This window comes from Cyclopterus lumpus, chromosome 13 (assembly GCF_009769545.1).
Source record: "Cyclopterus lumpus isolate fCycLum1 chromosome 13, fCycLum1.pri, whole genome shotgun sequence".
NCBI lineage: Eukaryota > Metazoa > Chordata > Actinopteri > Perciformes > Cyclopteridae > Cyclopterus > Cyclopterus lumpus.
The window spans coordinates 3,557,850-3,583,896 of record NC_046978.1 but is presented as its reverse complement, the minus strand read 5'-3'; the positions used below and the strand labels follow the sequence as shown (position 1 = coordinate 3,583,896).

The following is a 26,047-nucleotide window of genomic DNA, read 5'->3' as shown; positions in this document are numbered from 1 at the left end:
TGAATCGTATGTTGTATTTAACTCTTAATAATTAAGAACTGCTGCAATGTCTGGAGAAAAGTATGCAATATGTTCCCACACATAACTGTACAGGTTCGTAGAAACAGGGCATTTGATATTATTTGATATTTAGTTCAAGACGTGGACCTCTATTTTTTCAAGGGGTATGACACATGAAAGAGAATTCCTCTCAACATTATGCAGAACATGTTGGAAGAGAGTCCTTCACTGAAAATATCAGAAGTAAAATGATGGCCCCTATACAATTATATGATATATTATTGGGTAACTCATGTCTGATATGAAAGTAGTATTTAACTGCTGTAATGGTCACAGCGAAACTAGCTCATCAACATATTAAACATATAAGGTCTGCTTCATTAATGACTGACTGACTCCCCTGATGTTGTCTCTGACTTTACATTAGGATGCAGACAATTTAATATGTCTATCTTATTGTATCTATTCCAACAAAAAAATAGTGTAGTAGAGTAGAAGTATTAGTATTAAATGGTTAAACTAATACTTGGGAAAGTACCTTTTAAATTTGTACTGGAGTAAATGTTCTTCTAATTCCATCACTGCCTTTTGCATATACAGTAAAAAAAGAACTCTACAAAAAAGAAAGTCATTCCTGCACTGACCTCCAGTCTGTTGCACATGCAACCATCCTCCGCTTTGACATGTTGCTATTGCACATTGTGAGGTATAGAACTGCGACTGCGAGACGGTGCTGAGCATTTTAGCCGATATGTAAGTCATCCATGCAGGTTCTGTGAAACGTGTTTGAGATTGTAAAATGGTTTGAAGTGTTTCTTCTCTGACATGATTTAGTTGGACTGTATATAGTTTAATGTGCTGTGACGTGTCTCTCACCTACCAGTTACAACAAAAACAAACTTGATTTTAAAAGGAAGCCTCTTTCACCACCAATTAAAGGACGAGAGCACAGTGAATGTCTGAGCCTTTGGAAGTGGAGAGAATATTCTGTATCGGGATGTTGGCAATGCTCGTAAAAAGCTGTCAACCAAATTCACTCCCGACATACGCTAATGCTTCTAATGTTAGTTTACTAGATCTGCAGCTTTTATATAAACAGGGTAGGTGGTATTGCCCCCAACATGTATCATGATGTTGTGTAGGATGAGTCATAAAAGATATTCAGTCACTTTACAGGAAGAGATGTGGGATTTTGATATGAAAAAACACAAATAAATGTTTGACACATAATTGTCTTGACAATAGAAAACAAATTAAAACACCCAGGGGGAAACCTTGAGAATGCTGTACGATAATCCTCTTATCTTATTCTGAGTCGTATAAAGTGCATTAAGAACTATTTTTAGGTTGGCAGGTAATTCATGGAATAATCAAGCCCAATGGTTCACAGACGTGGTCACCAGGACCCTGGTGCTTTTAATTTATTTAAGTCATCAAGTCAAAGGCTATTGAATACCTGGAATGCATAGTAGGAAAAGCAGCAGTAGTAGAAGTTTTGCTTCCTGAGGATCAGGATTAAAAACTGACGGTCTAACCGAATGGCTTTCACATGCTGCCCTTTTTGAGCCAAGAGTGTGCCGATTCTTATTCCAACCAAACGCCACACCAGCTGATTTCACTGATTGGGTCCCCCATCTCAGACTTGAGGTCTGCAAATCAGGGAAGTCAGCGTGTGTGCGTGTGTGTGTGTGTGTGTGTGTGTGTGTGTGTGTGTGTGTGTGTGTGTGTGTGTGTGTGTGTGTGTGTGTGTGAGAGAGAGAGAGCGCACTTGCATACATCATCATTGTTATATAATTGTACAAGCTCTATTAGTGGCTGGGTGTTACTAACAAAACAGCACTATCACGACACATTACAATAACTGTGATATTACAATAAAGGAGATCCTGTCAAGCAGAATGTAAACATAATTAAGCTGAAACAGTAGATATTACTCATATAGTCTATTTCTTTATTGCATTTGAACTGTTAGTAAACAGCATTTAGGGACAAATTCTTGACAGAGTATTAAGGGTTTATTCACACTGATCAGGTCCAGCAATCAAAATCGTCCTGAAGTATTGCAGTATTCGCATCAAAATATACTTGTTAAATGTACCACAAGTAAAATTGCTCATTGTGCAGAATTACCCTGATCAGAATAACCACTGGATTATTTTTAGGGATGCTTTTTTAATAGTCTGCAGCACACCTCTCATACTTTATTAGACAATTCAAAATAGCAACTCACTAAGTGTAACTGTGGCTTTGTCTTTGATACGATACCTGTCCATAAATGAAGAAAACATGTCGCCTGAACTGCAAGAGCCTGAGAAGGGTGTGTGTGTGTGTGTGTGTGTGTGTGTGTGTGTGTGGACTCACAATTCTCTGACCATCTAATCCCTCACTGTGAGCGTAAGGCCACAGATGCTGGATCTCCGGTAGGTGGTTGCCTGGGACATTGGCAGCAATATTGCGGCTGACAGACCTCACTAGGCGATCAGCACATCATCTACCAGTCCCGATCAATCACTCCCCAGGCTCCACTGCTGCTGCAGAGGATCCTTCAACCGGGGAAACAGGGGAGCGGGTCGGAGCCCATCTGGGTTTCACACTAATAGTGACTAATATAAAAAGAACTACTGCAGAGAAGGGGTTGACAATGTGCATCATGTTGGTAGTCTGTTTCCCATTTTAAGCGTTGTGGCAGGATTAGGAGGAAGGCTTGATTAATATGGACTAATGAGAAACATTAACTGTGTTTTCTTCTTGTTGCTTTGTTTCCTTTGAACAAATGTGATATAACGAGTTACTTAGATATAAGGATATATGGGAATAGAACAAGGGCATTTCAGCCCCCCCCCCCTCCCCCATTTATCTTGGTAGACTCCATTGGCAATCTACTTCTTATTATTTCCATACAAAGCCTATAATTAAGGTAATTTGCCATTAGCCATAAAGCTTTCAAACTAAATTGAGTAAATGTCAGTGATTTAATTTCCAGGTGCCAGATATTTCATCTGAATTCCGTTTTTATCCCACTGCTCTTAGCCACCTTCAGCTCAGTTTAATTACTATTACTCCCTGTTTTCAACCATAACTTCCTCTCTATCCAGAAAGGATGTAACAGTAGCTCTGTGTCTGCGAAAGAGGGGAAACACAGTCTTCAATGATTCAAACCTGTCAGAAGTGATCATGAATATTAATGTACGGTTTGATGTCAAGGGGTTGCTTTGGGCTTGTAGAGCCATCTGGTTGCAACAGAAAGATTACAAACCTGGATTTGTGTAGGGTGGTGTTCAGGTTGGATTTGGAGGTGAACTTGGGGTCCACCGGGCAAACAAAGAGCACGTTGGATTGAGGTTGGGGGTCACTGGTAAAGCTCAAGCCCTGCAGACCGCCAATAATGAGATATTTGTGCTTTCATACACACACAGACGCACACACACAGAAACCCACAAACACAAAGCCCACACAACTTTACCTCGAAAAATATTTGAACAAGTCTGAAAAATACTTCATTTATGTGCAGCCGTTCTGGTGCAAAATAATTTTCTCTGTGTTGTTTTCCTCTCTCACTCACTTTGTCGCAGACACTCTCCCCATCTGATGCTCTGCCTCTTTCTCTCCCGTCTACTCTGATACAGTGTTCTGCTGCGTCGTGAGCACGAGTGTTTGAGGTCACGCTGAAAGGCTCATTCACTCCCAGTAAAAAATAATCTGTTGCCTTCCTTTCAGAGTCTGAGTTTAATTCCTAGATAGCTTGGACTCAAACATATTTCTTTATTCGTAGATGAACTCTGTAAGACTCCTCCATGGTCAGACAGAAGCAACTGCTGAACAGGGCCACCAGACAAAGTTGAGGCAGAGTTGATTGCTCGTGAATGGATACTGAGTATCGAGTGCTTCATTGTCATTATCATGAGGCATTCATAAGCTCAACGGTTCCCATAGATCTGTGTTCATTAGCTAGTCCATTCACAGGACCAGACACTCAGCCTGCTGGGTTTGCATTCAGTGTGTGTGTGTGTGTGTGTGTGTGTGTGTGTGTTAGAGCTGTACGAACTGATTTAAATGGGTTAGTTGTCCAGCAAGTGTGGAATTGCATTTTGTGACTTGAAAAGCCAACCAGCCAAACCAGCCAATGCTCTCTGGCGAGAGCCCATTTACACGGTTGCTATGCTCACTTTGGACCAGCTCTCTGTCAGACGCTGCACCACGGTTGGTCACAGCGAAGCCAGCATGCCACATCTCCTTTCCATGTTCAACCAACTACTGCTCAGCTTTGCTGTCACACATGTGGACACCATTATCATCTAAATGTTGCACCTGCCGGTAAAAGGAGAGTACACAAAGGATAGTTTTTTATTTTTATTTTTTTACCTTGATGACCTTGCTTTTATCTTATTTGAATATCCTTTTGCATTGATGGAAAACAAAATGAATAGTTTCATGGTTATATAAACTGCTGCAGTGAAGGAAAACACTGCATATTGTGAGATAAAAGTAAATACATAATTAATAAATTATTTGATTCTTGATTGGTTGATAATTTCATGAGCTACAAATGTCATGCACTGTTACACATCATTGCATAAGATATAGTTAAACTTTTTTTTAAATCATATCATTGTGTCTAAAGTTTTATCAGTTTCAGAATAGCTTTATTTCGCTCGAGGCAATGCAATATCAAGCAATTCAAGTAACTTTGTTTAAAATAACCAAAATGATCCCTTAACACCGCCTGGTGCTGTGTGTGTTTACATGTTTGAATTTCTAACATATTGCTCCATGGATTAGCAGGACAGATTCTTTTCTGACTAATGTGCTTATTCTACAGCTTTTAACAACATCTCATCTCTTCATAATAACAAGAAGTGGTGTGTAAAATGCTACTGTGGACCTTGAATTTAGGTTTCTTATTATATATATTTTTTCAAACTTTGTAATGCTGTTGCTGCAAATGTCCATATTATTTGTGATAAAAAAATGAGGACTAAGAATAATTGTATTTGTCTTTATCTCTAATAAATATTCTACAGGCTTGTGATTTGACATCCTTTTATTATGTTGTCACAATGGGTAGCTACAGTACATACATCCTGTGCAAAACAAAAAGTAACCCGTGTCAAGAATCGATAGTCATGTGCGTCACGAGAGTCACCAGTCATGACATTTTTCACTCGCTAGAGATGCGAGTCTTTATTAATTTGACGTGAGTTAAGTCAACATCAACTATGCTCTTTTCCTTAACTTAACTAAGTGGTTGTGTTGCCCAAACCTAACACCCGGGGAAGTTTACCTTGAAAGGACACCATGCATGAAACAAGCGTTCATTGACACGTTGTCCCAACACGTTAAAAACTAACGCTCGAGGGGTACCTAGTGACTCGATCTCCAATGCCAAGGGGCACTGACCACGCGGCAGTATTTGACAAGTTGTAAGTGAGAATCTGTTGGACATTCAACATGTTTTGCCAAACACCACAACAATGGGTCTGTTGCCTGTTTATTATCATTTCCCATGCTGAAAATGCTACCGAACCCATTTCATTTTCTTAAACTGAGGACAATCTTGATACAGAGTCAATGAACAACCTTCATTCTTCTGTCGATATTACAGCCACCTCTCATTTGCTGTTTTGATTTACACTATTCTCCTCTTTCTCATTTACTTCTGTCCTTCCCTTTCACCTTACTGCAATTTTAACCAATTTTCACCCCTCTACCTTTGTCCCTCCTCTAATATCTGCTATTACTGCGCGTACACAAGCCTCAGCTCTCGTCGCTGTCTTTGTCCTTATCCTAACCTCTTACTTTCTTTCTTTTTCTCACCTGTCGCCTCGTGTTTCTTATTTTCTCATTTCACCTCCTCCACCTGTCTTTTTACTGCCATTTCCCTTCTCCAACTTTTACTCAGACACCAGCTATAGATGACTACCAGGTCAAGCAAGATCTGCCATTGTTAGGAAAACTAATAGAAAATAGTATTCAGAAACCTGCTCCATTCTCTCTTCCACTCCCCACAATCAGCCTCCATCATGCTGAATCTCTCTGTCTGAGTGCGTAGTGATATTAGTTCTGCTGTGTCGGTCTTGTTCTGCTCAGGGGGTCAGCGTATGGTTCAGCTCTCCACTGTAATTGGGCTTTAAAGCCACTATATGTAAAAGCAAACGCTCTCCAGGCAAAAGAAATGTGTTGTCAGCAAGTGGCATGTCATTGATTAAGCTTAGATGATTGCATTTTTCTCAGTGCAGTAACATCAGCAGTTATGTATGTAGTATGTGTTGGAAAATGTAAGTTGCAGCTTGCTTATTCATACAGTAGAAGTGCACGAGCAGTACGGCCTCTGAAATCTCAATAGGATTTCTGCATTTGTTAGACAGCTTAGTATTCTTGGAGATTCCTCACTCCAAAAAGATGTGTAAAGAGATGAAATGCAATGCAAATGAGCTTTTCATTGCTACTTTCATGACAAAATGACGCTAGCCTGAAGCTCAATGCAGTTCACGTTCCAACACTCAAGGTTTCACTCATTCATTTAAACTTTTTTAAGGCTCCACTCAACATGTGTTATCATTAGGGTTCATTAGGATCCAAGGAAAGGATCAATCAAATTTGTCCTCCAGTGTTTTTTAAAAGGTACAAAGACGATCTCCATTTAGAATCAATTGCTATTTCATCTTCTGAATTTGTATCCGCCTGTCTTTTTCTGTGAGGTGGAAAGTCTTCGGAATTAAATCTTAGACTATGGAGTGAAAGAAAAAACAGGTTTTATGGCAAGTACTCTGCTGAAGTCACAAAAGTGGAGGTGCATCATCCCTCACACATTTACATCCCTTTTTTTGAAGAGCTTTACTGTTTGCCTCAAACTAGAGTTTATACATTTCTAGTGCTACTTAATGTACTCCCTTGAGTGTCATTAAAACATTCTCAGTGTATTCACTATGTTATCTTCCTACTGTGAAAAGGATGACATGGAGAGTGGTTGATAGGGCGAGGAAATTAAAGATAAATAAAAGTCAATATACCTTCTTATTCATCTTCAGTGTCACATTGACGCCACATCCTTTAAAATGCACCCTGATTTTTTATGAGCATATATTGAACTCGTACAGCACTTACCTTATGACACATTGTCCAGAAGATCAAGCACTCTGCATTTTGCATTACTATTGCAAGTGTTACCATATGGCTCAAGGCTGGCAACAAAAAGGGAGGCCACACACAGATCTTTAATCCAAAACCAGTTTAATCAAAGCTCCACAACTTCCATTAGTAAACAAAGAATGAGGCTGGTGTAGCAGGCCTTGCCGAGAGAGAAAGACACTCCCAGAAGTATTTCCATTAATGCCTTCTTGGAGGCTCCAATCAGATGGGCTCCAAACAGCAGGTGAATGTCCTAGCTCCTCCCACCAGGAAGCCATCGTAAGCAGGAACACAGTCAGCAGAGTGGGAGAGTCGTCACACAAGTTAAAAGACTTGTGTTTAGAAAATAACTCTTTAGATAAAAATACGTTTGCAGCCCAACTAGACTGGATTGTTGACTGATATCGATATTCGATCCAACCAGAAATCAGCCCTTGTGCGGTTTCTTTACTCAAACAGACAACAATCATTCCTTGATGATAAAAAATATTAAAATGTGTGGCTTTTTAAAATTGTGACCTTTATATAGTAAGCGGGACATTCTTACAATTTAAAGAAATGACTTCTATCTGTCTATGTAATGACAATTGTTTGAAAATGATTATCTTTGACATTTTCTGTACTGCAGTTACTTACTAATTGTTAGAAACATGCATATCATTTATAACATTATGTATGTGATAAGCCAATTGGCAAATGTATGTGTCCGACTAAGATCATTGTTGGAAAAGTTTTAGGAACACATACATGAAGAAACTTAAATCTGAATCTTTGGAATATCTCATAGGAACTGTCATACAGTGAATGGCAAAATGTATTCAACGATATACGTGATCTTTTAGTAGATAATATAAAGACATGCACCGTTTATTGCACATTTATCAAATGCAGTGTAGAAGTGTTTTTCGACACAGCACCATGCATAACATTACACATAATTAATCATAAATTTATTTCAGATGATGACTAATTCAGAATGACACCGTGACCTTTTTCAGAGGTTTGTGTCTGTGCAGACAAGTTCCAAAATCTGAATGTGCATTTGATTTAAAGAATGTGGGTGTGAAGTTGAGTCTCAATCTGTGCAGGATTTCTATGTTCAGTCTGCTTGCAAACAAGCGCAGGTGCCTCCCTTGTCTCTGCATGATCATAATTAGACAAGCACAGCTGTCGTCTGCACCTCTGCTGACCCTTATCTCACAACACTATCGATCCGCCTTGTCAAGGCCACACCAACAGAACCGCCGTGTGCATATCCAAACCCACGGTCTTGTCATCAGGAAGCAGTCTCTTGATTTGAGCACTGAGATGAAAGCGAGGAAAAAACAACTTTAGCTGATTGTTGTCACCAAGGGCATGAAAAGGGTCCCCATGTCACAATGTTGCTTTTGTTTCAGCTCTGTCAAGAGCTTTCTCTTTTGTGGAAGGGGACAATACTCAAATCAGCTGACATTGCTCATCTTTTTTCTGCCAGCTGCTCACTGAATTAATATTCTGCCATTTTCCATCTCTGAAGTGAAACTAAAGCATATTTGAGTCTCTGTAAAGTTCAGCTTTGCTTTGTTTGGGGAGTGCAAGTCAAATATTTGGCTATATTCCCAGATCTGGACTCAACCCACTGTTGGATTAAAATATATATATATATATATTTAAAAAAACACTTTTTTCAATTAAAGCTCCCTATTGAATATTGTGGTTGCAACAACACAAACAAATACAAATTTTTTTCCAAGCTTGATAAGCACAGATAGCATTGCGTTTGTGGGTGTTTGAGAGAATATTTATGTTTATGATTAAATGTTTCTTAATTTAATGAGGTAGGAGGCTTGAGTCAGCTCCCCAAATCAAATTAGTCGTTTCTGTCTTCATCCCCACTGCATGCAATAAAACCAGCACAGCTGGTAGTGAAACAGGGAAGTTGGAAAAAGCAAGTCTTTTTTTTTTCACAGAGACATTTTGCTCTGAAATAGGACAGTGGAGCAGGGAACAGGCCTCGCTGGAGGACAGGACTTTTTTTTCTCTCTGAACTGGCTGATCAATGAGATAGAGATCTCGTGGTCAATGTTCCACTCTTCTAAAAGGCACCATGGGATCCGCAGCCTACTTCATCTTTATCACTGGTCCACTACTGCTCTGACCGCAGGGACCTGATGCAGGATCATTACCACCACAAATAGAGATCTGGCTTCATGGGCAGAGACTGGGTTGAGCCAGAGGCCTGAGATGGAGATTGTTGGGTGGGCCACGTTGACACTGTCGTATCTCTAGTGTCTCATCTCTTCCCTTACTGTCCCCAAATATGTTCCTGTCTTTTCTGAATGCCAACAGCTGGTCTCCCAAATCCCCCATAAACCTTTTGGTTCGAAACGGGATCAGGTAGACATAATAGACTACCACCTGCCCTCCTCCGTCTCCTGCCACCCAGCAACACCTTGCCAACTCCACTCGGGCGTTCCAGCCTTGGCATCACACTTGCTGACTGATGGACAATGTCTCCAACAGCATCTGCTCTCCAATGCTCAGTAGCCAACATCATTATTTGGTTTGCAGTATGTTACATCCAGCCGTGTTCTGCTATTGGTTGGTTTTCTACAACTGATGATCTCCAAACAAATAAGCTATGTCTACTTTTTGATGTTAAACAAACTGTTCTCAGTCTGGCCTCTGCATTCAGCTCACTGAGACTAAGTGGCCCTTGTCCACTTGGCTGCAGTGTGGTGGTGTTTTTCTGTCTTTCTTCCAAGCATGCTAATTGGTAGCCAGGTCAACGTGCGATAATGTAAATGAGTCACTTCAAACATGACTGATGAACAGCACTAATGCTAGCGTTCCCACAGCCGTGCCTAACACGTTCTAAGGCTATTAGAAATGTGCTTAGTCCAAGCCAACAGATGTAGTTGCTTGTTATGTCTCTGCTCTCCATATGGAACTATTGCACATCCACCTCGCCTTCACCTCCTCGGTAGACTCCCATTAGGTTCACAGTGGACAGGTAGCAGAATGACTTGGGCACGTGTCAGCTCAACAACCGAGGCAACCCAGAGCTTGTTGTACTGGACGGAAGGGAAATTAGCTTTCACCTTCACTCCAAATTTGAAACTACCCTTCTCGAATGTAACCTTGACTTTCCCATTGAAGAGGGGTTATCTGAAGTTATTGATAAGCTTATACAAAGCAATGTCCAACAAGCAGCCAACAGTGCTTCTCCGTCTTGGCAGTTTGAAAATGTGCCGGTTCATTTAATTCCTTGTTTTAACAGCTTATCTGAGCAGATCAGAGTGCAGTCTCAGTGTAATTAAGGCAAGTATATTATAAGCACATTAAAATTGTGTTGAGGTATTTTTTCCACTAAAAGAAGGATCCCACCCCCTCACTGCCCAATATCTGTCTATGTGTGTGTGTTTGTGTGTGTGTGTGTTGTGCAAAGCCTGTGTCCTGTGAGAGCTTCCTCATTAAACGGCTGTCAAACCTCTGTCTGCCGACCTGCCAGCCTTTCTGTCACACTGCAGCAGGAAACACACACACACACACACACACACACACACACACACACACACATACAGTATACGGACAAGAGCACAAAGAGTGAGCAAACTCTTTTTGTGTCATAGGCACACTGAAAACACAAGGGACAGAGTTGTACCTTTTTGTTTTTGTCATTACTCAGATTGGTATCGCTTGAAAATGTTCAAAGCCGCTGACAATATGATTCCTGGACGACACTAAACAGTTGTTCATCTGCCTTTAACAATTTAAATCCAAAATTGAACAATATTATTATTTAAATTTGGAAATCATGTTGACAAATTATCTGATCGTATAACAATTAAATAAGACTTAGGCCTGCGAAGGCCCCATTTAAATGGGGCACTGCATCGACGCAGTAAGTTATCGCGTAGGCATTCAGTGACTTTTGCCAAAGCACATGCAAGGGGCTCCTTTGACCAGTCAAATACGGGCAAGCACACATTCCTATTTTCTTTATGGAAATGTCAGATTTCTGTTTACCATATGATCATAATGACAACAAATAAAGTGATTGCTGCATTGATAACAGCTCTGCAGTGTGTTGGTGTCTAATAAGGACTTTATGGATCAGTCAGGGCCATAAGTATTTGGACTGTGACACAATTTTTCTAATGTTGCCTATAGCAACACGACTGCAATTCATTTTTCTTAAGTAAGTTAAAAGCTTGCTCACTTGGGTTGAGATCAGGTGACTGACTTGGCCATTGAAAGATATTTTCATTTCTTTGCCTTGAGAAGTTCTTGGGCTGTCTTCGCAGTATGTTTTGGGTCATTAGCCACTTTGAAGCGCCATCCAATCAGGTGTGTAGCATTAGGTGGAATTTGAGCAGATAGTAAAGCCCTAAACACCTCAAACCTCAGTCTGCGACTTATATCAGTTGTGACATCATCAATGAACACCAGTGGCCCAGTTCCATTGGCAGCCATACAAGCCCATGCCATTGCACTGCCTCCATCATGTTAAACAGGTGATGTGGTTTGCTTCGGATCAGGAGCCGTTCCTTTCCTTCTCCACACTCCTCAGATTCATGATATGAAGGGTTTTTCTTCACCATGGAAAGAATTCTGCTACGTCTACTTTGCATGTCTTCCGTGGTCTTCCAGGCCTTTTGGTGTTGGTGAGCTTGCCAGTACATAACTTATTTTTTAGGAATGTACCAAACTGTTGATTTGGTCAATCCTAATATTTCTGCTATCTGCCTGATAGGTTTGTGTAACTTGTCAGCCTTTTAATGGCCTCCTTCACTTGAATTGACACCTCTCTTGTCCACATGCTGAGAGAATGCAAATTCAACCTATTGACTCCTCTCCAGACCTTTTTATCTGCTTAATTCATCATGAAATACAGAGAGAACAGGACAAACCTGGCCACCAAACCATGTGTAAGACAATTGTCCGATTACTATTGAGCCTCTGAAAATGTGGGAGACTGGGTAAAAATGGTTTTAATTCCTAAACGGTTAATGCGATAGTTTTGTTATATCCATTGAATTAAAGCTGAAAGTATACACTTCAACCACATATTAACTGCGTCATTTAAAATCTGTGTAAAGAAGAAAATAAAATATCCAAATACTTATGGTCCTGACTGTATTTCATTGTCTTACTGCCACCAATGCAGCCACAGCATTTTTCGAACTTTCTTCCTTCTGTACACCATTTTTTAAACTTGGTGCTCAAGATATATATTCAGTTGGCATCCAAAAAGTCCAGTATTCATCATTACTTATACTACAGCTTATAGAACTTTTATGACTTCCTGTTTTAAAAGTACTGCATCTTCTAAATAATAAATGAGAGCCACAATATTTTGCTTTAACTTGTAATGTATTTGAAGCCCACAGAGAGCCAACAATAATGCTGATGTTGTTATTAAATCCCCTGAAACGGTATGACTTGAGAAATAATCCAATAAAGTGGGGAACATAAAACAGATTGCCTTTGACAACGGAACCAAATTTCAAACTGCTAAATTCAATGAGACCATTTAATGATTGTAATCCTTCGCCGTTCCTCACTCTCTGTTTATGTCCATTGTGTGTGTTTACCTTTTCCCATTTTCCTTCTCAGCCTCTATGTGGCTCACTTCATTGCTCTCCTCTTCTGTCAGTCAGACGGTCATCTCTGTCTTTCTCTCAGTTCCCCCTCCCTTCGTTCCCCTGGCACACGCCTGTCTTTCTTCACAGCAGTAACCAAGGTATTTAGTTATATTTACAGCGGAGCGACCAGATTATTAAACAAGGAGCAGTTACCTTGGGCTTTTTTGTATGCCTGAGATTTTCCTCCCCTCCCAATTTTCAGATGTAATTAGTTTCACCCCCACGCCAATAGACTGCCCTGAGCAGATGGTTTTTAAAGACACTTCCATCGCATTTTGAATTACAGCTTGTTCACTAGTGTCTACAAGTGGTTGAGTAGAATACTTGTCTGGGCTTTAGTCAAAAAGATTAACCCTCGAAAAACGTACCTGACTTTAACTGCTGTTTCTACTGATAATGTTGCAATTTGCGACAATGCTATTTGTAAAGCACAGAATGGAGGGCATATTTATATTCTGAACACCTTAACTCAGTCACATGTATGTAGAATAACACCAACACAAAATATGTGTGTACAAAGTAATTATGGAAACCTGTTTATGGTGTTAGACTGCCTTTAAATTTTGTGGGAAAAGGTTTACTGTAGATTGTAGGAAAATAAAGCACTGAAGCATGAAAGAATACAGACGGTTAGAATTGTACAGTTAAAACAAGCAGTGAACACAACATTGACATATCACCAGTATAAGGTGTTATGATGAAAGTGTTAGCAAAAGGTTATTTTAACATCAAGCAGGCACAAAGCAATATTCACTTGGAGACATGTTTCTGGCTCAATGATTATTGGTCCAATATTCACTCTCCTTCTTGCTCTGTCGCTAACCCCTGATAAAAAGGCTTGTTATCTACTAAATTTGTCACATTTTCCAGCTAGTCGCTAACCATATCTGCCATTTTGTACTGGGCAGGTCACACACCTTTTTTAAATTTAAAACAGATGCCTGTTGTGGTTGGAAACAAGACCGTTGAGAACAGTGAGACTGAAGCAAACTGTTAAGTTGTGGCTGTAAAACTGTAAAATGAGCTGAAAGAGGAGAACTGCAGAGCTTGGATAATAATATTTTAGTTTGTGCGAAACATAGTTAATTTGATCCATTGTTAATAAACAATACTGATTAGCGCAGCTTTAACAATTGTTAGCCATTGTCCAGAACAGTAAATCAAAAAGTCAAAATTTGTGATCAGATGTGCCAGTTTGCTATTTAATTGACTCACTGATTAGTACCCAGGATTGCTGGCATAGCAAATGTGTGAATTTCCTGCTAAGCCAAACTCAAAGTGATATAGCCGTTCGGTTCAGAGTCTTTGGAACTGTGCCCTGCAAAGACACATATGGGAAAGATTTTTCAGTTTTTATTTTTGTTAAAATTGACCAGCAGAGTGACTGATACTAGCTGTTGGTTGCAGATAAGAATAAGTCTGGCAAGCGACTTTGATGTCGCAGAAAACTCACTGTTAGTAATGTGGAGATTGATTTTCTTTGCTTCAAGTGCATGTCTTTGCTTTCTGACTCGAGCCTTGATTCAAAACACTTTGTCACTTCACCACATGAGGAGTAGTGACTGAAACAGTTTAACAAGCAATTAATCATATTGCTCCAACCAGGGGGAACTGTGTTAAGACGTGATCTATAGATAAGGTCCTCTCTTCCCAAGCCTTGCTGTAGGCTACATTGAGCTCCCTTATTGATGCCAAATGCTAACAGTAGGGTGGAATGGAAATGGACAAAGTGTGTGTGTGTGTGTGTGTGTGTGTGTGAGAGAGTGTATCTGTGAATTTATGTAAGCTGCTCTCTAAGCCCCCTGCTGCCTCAGATACAGCCTATCGAAGCGTGTCAGGTTTCTAAGTGAAAAGGGTCGGGTAGCACTAGTCTGCTGTGCTGAAAAGGAAAGAAAGAACGCATGGGAAAAGAGCACAAGTGGAAATAAAGAGTAAACAATCTAGGCAACCCAGAGAAACACCAGAGAAAGTGGCAGAAATGTGAAAAACGGTGGTGAGAAATTTTACAAATGTTATAGGGAAGATGAAGGACATACCTGAAGAAGGGCACATTTCCCTAGTGGGCTGTACGGCTATTGCCCAGGTTGTAGGACTCCTTGAGAAGACTGAATGGCGTTCCAGCAGGGCCTGTCAGTAGTGTCCTCGCCTCCATCTATCCAGACACCTAGGGACTCCATTACACCCTGATGGGCAGGGATGGAAAACCAACCAAGGGGATATGGGGACGAAGTGGGGAACCAATGTATGGTACACTGGGAACCACTCAGACAGGCAATCTGCCGTGATGAAGAGGCTCCCTTCCCTGTCGCTTCTCTCGGACCCAGCATGTCCTCCCGCATCACCTTCAAGCCCCACTGCGCTCTACTGCAATGCATTGGCAGCTGACCGACCTGACACCTGCCACACTCAGTCACATGGTCCCTCTACCGGTTTTCTTCCATCCCGGGCTCACTGTAAGCACTGGCAGCATGTACATCATCTCATGGAGAACTGGAGCAGAGATGGATTTCATTGGAGGGAAATAGATGGGAGACGTGTTTGAATTGGGGTGGAATGTAATTTATGATTTTCCTGAAGTTCAGCAGATTTGTTGGTGTCTTCAGTCCGGATTTGTTGCTGTGGTCACGTTGAAGGCTGCAAGGTTAGCTGTGTCCTTAACCTCCTGTCTGACAGTGCAGATGAGCCAGTGCTGGACATACCTGTTAGTACCCTGGGGGTTGGTATGATGAATTCATTAGACGTGGCTAAGGAATACAGATATGTATACAGCTACAGGAAATCTACGCTGTGAAAGCACGACAATCGTTCTAACTGAAGATTATATGCCTCACAACGGGGCTTGGATTGAAGTATTTTGTGTATTTATTGATTCTTACTTAAGGCTTGGCTGGCTTTCTTTTACTTAGTTTTGTGTCTGATCTTTGCTGAACACATGCACCAACAACGATAAGTTATGTATAGATATACTGGAGTAATGTCTACCTGAGCATAGCATGAATTAGCTCTCCCTCCCTATGTGTTGTTATCCAAGCTTCTCCTTGATTGGTGCCGGCCTCGCATGCTTTTATTACATGTTCGTGCATGTAAGCATGGCCCACTGCTTAGCTCCCGTCTGGCGCTCTGCAATCCTGTTGGGAGTTACAGCAGAGTATACCATTCTGAGAGCTTTGTAGCAAAAACTTAGACCCCACCTTTCGGTTCCCTCGTAGGTAAACACTGTTAGCTCTGCCAGCACTTTCGCCATTGTTAGCGCTGAGAGCCATTAGGAAGCAATTGAAATGCTCCCAATCGCAGATCTTGCATCTTTAATAGTTTATATTCAGTTTAAATTGTGTTGTTTATTATTGAGCATGTGAAGATGTTTTTGGACTGTAATGCATTAGAGACTAGTTGCCCCTTTTGATTTTAACAAGGACTCTGAGGATGAGATGCTGACATTGACCTTAAAGAGGGTCAGAGGCTTTTCACATTAATTTATAATATAAGGGGATATAATGTATGTTTGCTAGTCCAATCCTGTTCATCTGATATGGACTAACCTGAAATTAACAGCTACCAGTTTGGGATTGACGTTCTAGCTAAATGTGATGAACAGGAAATTCTCGGACCCGTTTAGTGATAATATTGACATCCCCAATAAAAATGTATTGTGTAATATTCTAACAGCACCACTATTAATGTCACGACTGTTGTAGCCAGAGATAGTGCAAAATAAACTTTATTCCTTTTGGAAAAAACAGAGGAGTCTCGGCAGGGAGATCATCTAATGACAAAACAGTACGAACCGACACGGGGCAGGAGACAAACAGGGTTTAAGTACACAGGGAAGGTGCAGGTGATTAGACAATCACAGGGACAGGAAGTGCAGAGAAACAGAGGACGGGAAAGACAAGGACTTTAAAATAAAAAAAGGATAATAAAAGGATAATTCCCTAAATATGACAGATATTGTGATATTTTGTGTGTGTGCATGTGTTATAAAAGTTCCAGCTGCAACACAGTTGAGGTGCTCCACAGTGAGCTGGGTAAACAAATGTTTTGTACCAGTGGGTGAGGGGGTGTTGTACTGAAGATGTATCTAACAAGGGCTTGTTCATATGGGTGGAACAAAAATACGTTTTTAGAACCATGCTCATACATAAGATAAGATATTACTTTATTCATACTTCACATGAGCTTCACTGTCTCAGTCACTGAAAACATGTGCATATCGCTACAAACTGCTTAGGTTATCCTTGCTTGTTATTCATTATATAAGGTTAAATAATGTCTGTCAATCTGCTTCCACTTACCATTTTTATTTAGAGATTAACACTTTTCTATTGTTGTGATCTATTTTACGGTCATTTGCTTTTTTTTAAACGTGAACATGAATGTGAAATGTCAATCTCCTGCATTTGATCATCTGGTAGTCTGACATCAGCGTCTCTGTGCAGGTGCCCTATGTCAAGGTGGCTCCGGAGGACATTCTGAAGGTTCAGTTCCCCCGGTTCACCACGCTGGACCTGAGGCCGACCAACACCGACATTAGCCTGGCTGTGGCCGGCCTTCTCACCTTCTTTAATGGCACCACAGCCTGCCTCATCTGTGCACAGGCTGACTGTGAGTAGAGGATTCACACCTTCACAACTAAATACACAAGCATACACACCTGGGGAGAATGTGCCAACAAAGTGCAAACATTTTTGTTTAATGTCTGCTATCCTTTAACACATGTTGGCGCACATAAACCTATCGCTCGCACGCCGTACTGTGCTCCAACAGATGTGTTGCTTATCAACAGCTCACCCGGTGACATGCTCCCTTCTGAAGCAGCTGCTGCTCTGCACAGTTAGAACTCCCTCACAGCAACACGCCCGACGTCTGCGTCCCAAAATAAATCACATTCACGTCACTCTTTTTCGACATCTTCCTCATCCATAAATTAAAATAATTATGTAGCGTGTTAAGCTGCGTAATGTATAGTATTTCTTTAACCTTGAATCTCATCTGTGTACACTCTTAAAATACCACTTGCCGATGATCAAAACACATCAAAGACAGACAACAGTGAATGACTGATGAAGCTTGCAGCTGTATCCACCAGTGATCTGACCGCCTCTATGTCAAATGCACTCGCTAGATACTAAAGATACTAAACTGAATGACCTTAAAAAAGCTGGGAAATCTCCTGGAGGGAAGTTATTTTCGTAAATAGAGAGGAAGATTAAATCATGGCCTATTCCCACCCTCTTGCAGTCCAGCAAGCACTAATTACAACTTCCTAGACATAGGCAGCGTGACCCTGAGTGGCACCAGCTAACCTTTTTCCTAATCAGCACAAGGCTTTGAAGAGAGGAAATAGGCTTGACACATCTACCGTGTGTCAGGCAGCCCAGAGATGGCAAGGAGCCACTTCCTATCTCAATTCTCAGCCTTTCAACTTCCTCTTTGACTGGCTCTCGGTCTTTACTTTGGAGTCTCATTTTATTTATAACATTTAAGAAGAGATTTGTCGATTCAAGTTTTGTATTTTAAACCTAAACGTGTGGGTGTTCCAGTAAGTTTTTGCAAATTTGAGGCTAACTTTTTTAAAACAATGTTTCCACTCTTTTATTCAACTCGTGCAATGCTTGTTCTGGGCAATTTGTGTTTATGACTGTGTGGAATAGCTGCCAGAAGTGCTGCTATCATCGTTGTGGAGAACCGTCAAGTGTGAAATAGATCAGATAAACGGTTCTCAACATGTAAGGACATACTTTACCTACATACACTCAGACAGACAAAACGTTCTTGCTTTATAAGTTATATTTGCCAAAGACAAATTTGTGCGGAATGGAAAAACTAACTTACGAAAGTTAAGATTTGTAAGTATGATCAAATGGAAGTTTAACCAAACCCTACTGCCTAACACATTATAACTGCAAGGAGCAAACACATATCATGAGTTTTCCCTCTATGTGCTTCTGTACCTGTCAGTCATTCTTCCAATTCAGGGCTCAGATCTTGTTTCTATGATATGTATCCCGCGAGAGTTGATTAAAACAGTTTTGAGAAAAGAAACTGATTTTGGAGAAAAGAAACTGATTTTAACATTCCTTTTTTTCCTTCCCTCTGGATGTGTGTGGGTGTCCAGGTTAGTGGGGAGGTTCTTACTTTGTGTGAGAGGGCTAAGAGAGGACTGGAAAGGAAATGAAATGAAAAGAAAAGAAATGAAATGAGGGGAGATGAGAAGTAGATTGAAGAGTCTAAAATGAGTGAGAAGAGAGTGTGATTCGCCAGAGGTAAAATATAGTGATTGGGGTGAGTAGAGGAGAGGAGGTAACTGCTGAAATTATACATTGCCAACAAGTGGGAGACAGTCCAGGAAATGACACGGTTGTATTGATTGCACCCTCTCATGTGACCCTTTTTCATTCAATAGAAAATGCGGCAAATGGCATCATGCCTGGCTTTGTGTGTGTGTGTGTTTGTATCTTTGTTTGTGTGTGTAAAGGTTTGTATTTGGCAATATCATCAGCTGAAACCCAACCGATCTGGCTCTGGCTTGCTCAGCTCCACCCTCCCCGTCAGCTCACGCAGTCAGTTTGTTGGTTGGCAGCCTGCTGTCGGTGGCTCGTCCACATGTGCCGGCCTCATTAATCACCCAAGCCAGTGACAGCCTAATAGAGCGTGGCCGATTCATGAATATTTTCCAGCCATGGCTGAGGAGGCAAAAGTGGAGGTGGAGCCATGCCCAAAGGCACACCAGGACGGACATTAATCTAGCTAACCTCCACTATCTACGGCAGTGTGTGTCGTAGCAGCCCAGAATAGGTACCATGTGGTTGAATTTGTAGGCGTGCTGCGTGGCTATGGCCTTTTGTAAATTAAATGAGACGCGTGTAACAAATGCACACGCGTTCACACAGGAGTCACCTGCATGCACACACGTACACTGCAAACCATTATTATTATTCTGGCGATAATTCAATGCATGTCATCCTATACATTACAATGCTCCATTAGTCACTGTTTCTCCTCTCTGTGTTTTTATGTGGTATTGCCATCTCTAAACTATAATCAGTGTTAGTCAGGTGGAAGAGAAGAGACATCTCAATGACTTGTGACCAGGGTTGTATACAGAGGTGTAAGAATGACAGAAACATAATAATTGCAGTGGGTGGGGGTAATACCACATAATTACATTGATAATTGTAATTACGCTGTGGTTTCAAATGATCCTGATGTGGAAGGCATCGAAGTCATGGTGGTGGTTCTAGAAGAAGCCGCACTTCGTAGTTTTAAAAGCTTTTCACTGAAAAGATGGAAGGCAGTTGGCTCCTCTGCTGCTGTTTTATTATAAGAAATAATAAGTTGACATAAATTTGACAGTTTGGATTCGTGGAGAGTGGGTGGATTTTTGGGGTATATAGGAGCAAGTGTGCAGTATTTGTCTTTAGAGTAAAATACAAAGCCTCTAACTATTTTGTCAAAAGGAATACAGGCTGATTCCTCACCTGCATCAATAACATATGGTTGTTTTCATCAAAAGAGACATCTCCTGATAATCACGTACATTAGTCTAGAGGAGGGTGTCGCGTGATGTTACCGACAGCCAGTAACCCATCCAGCCCGCCTTGAAACATGGACCTCATCTTGTTTACCATGCTTTCTTGTTATTTTGCCGAATTATCGCCATTTAAATCTATTCAACCAATGTTCTTAGGATTAAATTGTTTACTAGAACACAACTAATTTACATGAGCACAAAATGAGCACAAACTAAAATGCCCCCAATGGTGACACAGTCATAAAACAAGCTTTTACTCTCGGCTCAAGGCTAAATGTTGACTCATAATAATGTCGAGCTGCCATCCAGGCTTGTGGGTCTGCATTAAAAGCTTTGTTTGTGAACTACGGTTTCATTGTACATAATTCACCCACTGTTCACCTTCATTCATATTCCACTGCCATATTTTTCACAGGTCAATGGTTTTAAACTGCTGGTATCTCTGTGTTGTGGCAGTATTTGCTTTGGAGTACTTTGTGTGTCTCCAAAACAACTGCGTGTGTGTGTTTCCGTGGTGTGTGTGAGATGTCGCTTTACCCCGTGGTAACAGTATGTGAAAAGTATATATGACTTGATTGTCAGTTCTCACCTTTATGTGTGTGCCTGACAGAGAGTCAGAGCTATGAACACACACGTTTAATACTTGGGAGGATCCTCTTTGATATAATGCATTCCCTAGATTCAAACCTTAAACCTTAACTATTGTGTTAAAGGTATAATCCTTAAAGAGTAACTTAATATCTGGCCTGGTCCATCACCAACAGTAATGTGATGACCCCATCTGTAAATTACTACAGCAAGGTGAGGAGGAGTTAAACAGATTAATATGTTCCTCTTTACCTCTCGAAGCTTCCTTTTGTTCGACGACTGCTTCTTGCACAGTGTGACGCTCCCATGGCGACAAAATCTCTCCACATGAAAACAGAAACACCTGACAAAGTACTTAATAAACCCGCCTCTGTGTTAGTAACCACGACAGTAGATGTCTACAAGACCACATTTTGTGATGAAGAACTCACAAGGCTAAAACAATACCAGCCCCACGGTAGACATAAATGTAAACAATGCAGGAGTTAAAATACTAACAGAATTGAATTTGCAAATGATTTATGAAAATAGGAAATTCATTCAACTTGATGGCTGTAGTTGTTAGACCTCGCGGATAATAATGTAATTAAAACCTAAAAGGTGCAAGATAGGGAACATTTCTATTGCCTCTCAACAGCTCTCAACATGTTTACGGCAATCGGGGGGCTCATAACTAACGGTGCTAACAGCCTTCACAGCGCAAAGTACGGTGAGTGTTTACCGGAGGGCAGGTGCTACGCTTCCGACGACGCTGTTGGTCGAGATGGCTATATCTGCTGTAACTGCAGTATGAGAGCAGTGCAGAGTGCCGGCTGTGAGCTTACCAATTGTGCAAGTCTTCAAAGAGTCTTGTGAAGTGAGGACGAGCCAAAATATCCCAATTTGTCCAAAGTTGTCCTAATTCTCAAGGTTTTAAACTTCATAAAAAAAAAGAGGTAACGTACAAGCGCACTACCACCTCACATTCTGTGGGAAAAGAAGAGACTTAGCAGCACAACATGCACACAATCCCAAATAACTTGTTTTTCATTTGATTGAAACTGGCTCACCAGAGCAAACTTTGCAGGAGCAACATGGCTGATGTAAAGTACCCTGGTGAAAAAAGGGATTCTGACCCTTTTGAATCCCGTGCAGCCAAAACACGAAAGGAAATACAAGCGTTTCTTCTGTGTGTCACTCTTTGTGTGTGTGTGTGTGTGTGTGTGCTGTTAAGCCAGCTGCATCTTGTGCAGTGTCTAATGTCATGAACGAGAAGCGGCAAAAAGCTACAGAGAGTGGATGCAGGAGGCTGGCAAAGATGGCGGTGCAGCAGAAGCTATTTCAAGCCCATCAAAGTTATCCCGCGTTATAATACAGAGGAAGCCGATCTGACAGGTTGGAGACACAGCGAGGAGCGAGAAGGGAGTGACGTCTCATGACTGCACAGGCACAGGTAGCCCGGTACAGGAAGACAAGCGCACACGATGACATACTGCCGTGCAGACAGATTAAAAGACAGGCCGACATTGAGACGTGATTACAGAAGCTATTAGACATGATGCAGGTGACTCGGGGCAGTGCTGTAGCTTGTGTTAATGTGCTGTGGAGAAGCTAAACGAATCAGCTTGATAACTTAAAGTTGGTGCACCAAAATTGGTCTCCGTGTGATAGATGAACTACTCAGCTGTCGCCAAGGCAAAACTCACATCAAAAAGCTGTTGACGTCAAAGTCTGAAGTGCAATTTCAGTATTGCTCTATAATGGGAAAAGCACGTAAAGGCTGAGCTAATGCGAGTCCTTCCCTGCAAAGTTAAGTCCTTTCGCATGACTTTCCATGTCATTATCAAATAATGGTATACGAGTGTGATAAAATCTGCCAAATTGCCAAGGTGAGGCCAATGTAACTATCACACCATTACCATGTGGTTTACTACTCAGAGGCTCATTCAGGTTGTAGTTTTCTTACTCTGACACACCTCACAAATTAGTTTCATAATTCCTATGTGGAAAATTATTCCAATGGCCTCCAGGGCCTTTTAAAAATATGAATGCCGAGTGACTGGTAAAATGCTGCTGGGAGCCTTTTGATTAAGTCGGCCATGCTTTAATTAGGGCAAATCCCACTTAGCTCAGTAGAGTCAAATGGTCTATTACCATGGGATGGAGTACACGAGAAGTTGCTGAAATGTCCCCTTGTGTTTGATGGCTTTGCAATAATTGTAATTAAAGGTAATAAGTCCACTTGTTCTGCATGGAAACATTCTTATGGGTTCATTGTTGTTACTTGCACATGTGTTTCTACTTGATGACAGTGTTAAGTATTAAGTTAATATTGCATAAACAATATAAACCATAATTTTCTGAATGCACTTGACTTTCTTTAACTTTTAAACTTAAGAAAAAATACCATCGGGAGAATCTTCCTTTTTATTACAAGTAACGTGTCTCATGTGCTGTGGTTTTTCCCTTGTGTGCGTTTATCTTACCGGCAGGCTTACTGAACCTGGAGCAGCTCCTGAGGCAGTTCCTCATCTCCAAGGAGACGTTGTCGGTGCGCATGCTCGACGACAGCAACGACCCGACCCCGCTTCTGAAAGAGATACGAGATGACAAGACTGCCACTATCATCGTCGATGCCAATGCCACCATGTCACATATCATTTTGGAACGGGTTAGTATGGCTCACATTACAGCTTTGTTATTCATGCACGGATAACTTGTCTTTATTTCATCTGCTTCTTGGCTTTGAACCGACAGAGATTTCCCGAGCTCCACATCCATTCAACTCTCATGCGTCTCCAAAAGCAGAAGTAACTGAAAAATGCCGATGGCAAGAAGTGTTCAAGGCTAAAAATAATTTTATATAGGGAGAATGATTTCTTTAACTGGAAGAAGAAGTTGCTTAGTCCTCAGTTTTGATCTGTAAAAAGTATGTGTTGTATTCACCAGACAAATAATGTACAGCACGTATAAAATGGGCATAATCCATTTGCTTTTTTGAATTAGAAGACAGGTTATGGGAAATTATGCACTTTTTGCAGGGGGCAGAGCTTTTAAAAGACAGGTTACAGAATGTAGTGTCTAGTCTGAAATAAAAGGCAAAGGAATTAAGGCAATCTTGATATGATATGGATGAGAACAATAAGTCAAGTTGCCTTCCAATGATTCATCTCCCATTCTGCACAGTTAAGTGGATTAGTATGAGTAAGGACAGACTCATAACATGAAGGAGCCCCTTTTGTCTGCTTTCTGATAGTTCATGTTGTGGATTAAAGCAAGCTGTTCTGTAAAAAAACATATTTTACTTATAAAAATATATAACTATAAATGCACTATGCAAGGTTGTAATATTCATTGTGTGAATCAGGAACTTAGGCAGCACAATTTCTGTCTGTCGCATAAAAGTATGACCTGTACTTGTTTGCTAATGGCATACATGAATAATAAACATTATTAAAATCTCGACTCCAACATAATGCTTCTCCTAATTGGAGACTTATTTTTGTAAAGAGCCTTGATGACATCAATAAAGGTTTCTTTTTGGAGCAGAGAAAGTGATGGTGTTTGGCAGCAGCATATGGCGTCTTGGTAATTAGGACGCACCTCATTATTTCTAAAGGACGATGGACGGATGGCGAGAGCAGAGGGGACAATAGCTGGAGACTGAGGGGTGTTGGGAGATGGAGAGATGTTTCTTTTGCTTCTCCCTCATTCTCTCTGGTATAGTCTCACTCTCTAGCTCACAGTGGTCTCAATCTCTCACCTCAATCAAGTGTTCAGGCTGCCATCAGTCACCATGGTAACCCTGGTAACCCTTGGCCACAGAGCAACGGGAGCCCTCAGTGGGATGTCTTTCTTTCTCTGTTACCCTTCTCCCTCCGTCTGTCTCTTAAGGCTGAATATGGAGTTGCTCTCTTTTTCACTCTCTGTTCTCTGCCCCCGAGAAGACTGTTTCACTTTGTTTCCTCACACCTCCCTCCTTGTGTGGCCTTGTACACCCTTCTCTTTTTCTCCTTTATGTGTCACGCTGACACATGACGTGATCTGCAGCAGGGTGGTGGAAAGTTTGCATTCCCGTCTCTCATTGGGAGTGTCTAGTTGCCAAACATATCAAAGATGTGCGCCGGCCTATATGACATTCTGAAATGATGATAAGAGTGCCCATCTTGTCTAAAGGGAGCAAATCGTCTGTTGTCATGCAAGACATACCCCATTAGTTGTCTGTTTACATCGTACATCAAACCAGCTTCAGACAAAGGTCTCACTCTCGGAGGTTTTAGCATTCAGAGGGGTTTAGGTCAACAGTGTTAGCATTCTGAATGTAATCTCATTCAGTCAGCCCTCCACTGTGGTGCACGTACAGAACCAGAGTAGGTCAGATGAGCCCAGTTCATGGGGCGAGGAAAACCGTATGCACTCTGACCCAAAGCGGCAGTAGAACAACAAAGAATCAGGAAGTTGGAAGAAATATGACAGGCAAGCTTATTGTGAGTGCAGTGGAAGGAAACTAAAATAATTTTTTTATCGACTCGTGTTTTGGTTACATTGTGTCGGTAAAATGTAGCAACATGCTCCAAAAAATAGGGGGAAGTATTTCACTACTGGGTCCATACGATCTAAGTTTACAGTCATCAGTTAGGAAAAATGTAAGTAAATTAATAAAATAATACAGGGCAAGAAAACTAACCTATCTTTCCGTGTGGTTGAATTCAAGCTAACTGCTAACGGAAGATCTGTCTCCCTGAGCTGCACACGCTCTCCTCCTGGCAAAGCAGACTCCTTGTGCAGGGCCACTGTGGGTCAGAGGATCAGAGGATCGGGGGTTCGATCCCCGGCCAGCCCTAGTCGATGTGTCTTTGAGCAAGACACTAAACCCCAAATTGCTCCTTGATGTGTGTTTACGGTGTATGATTGTTTGGAAAAGCATCAGCTAAATGCAATGTAATGTAAAAGGATGGGCCACGGTTATGAGTTGTGGTCTCGTTTCTGCCACTTTGAATTTAATCCAACAGATAAACTATGAAAACCACACGGACCATGCATGTATTATTGGGGCAGCTATAACCCTCGGTTCTGTCATGAAGGTACAGTGACTCACTATGGTCTCTCAAGAAAAGTAATAATAATACTTTCATTTTATAAAGCACTTTTCTATATTATTCTACTCAAAGACGCTTTACAAAAAAATGTAAAC

General features: G+C 41.1%; 1 protein-coding gene across 1 annotated transcript in view; it reads left to right on the top strand.

Moving 5' to 3' along the window:
- Nucleotides 1-26,047, top strand: part of grik4 (glutamate receptor, ionotropic, kainate 4) — a 129,716-nt gene that overhangs the window by 32,768 nt on the left and 70,901 nt on the right. Inside the window, exons 4-5 of the mRNA XM_034548318.1 lie at nt 17,192-17,357; nt 23,346-23,524. Coding sequence (XP_034404209.1) covers nt 17,192-17,357; nt 23,346-23,524 — 345 coding nt within the window. The remainder of the gene's footprint in view (nt 1-17,191; nt 17,358-23,345; nt 23,525-26,047) is intronic.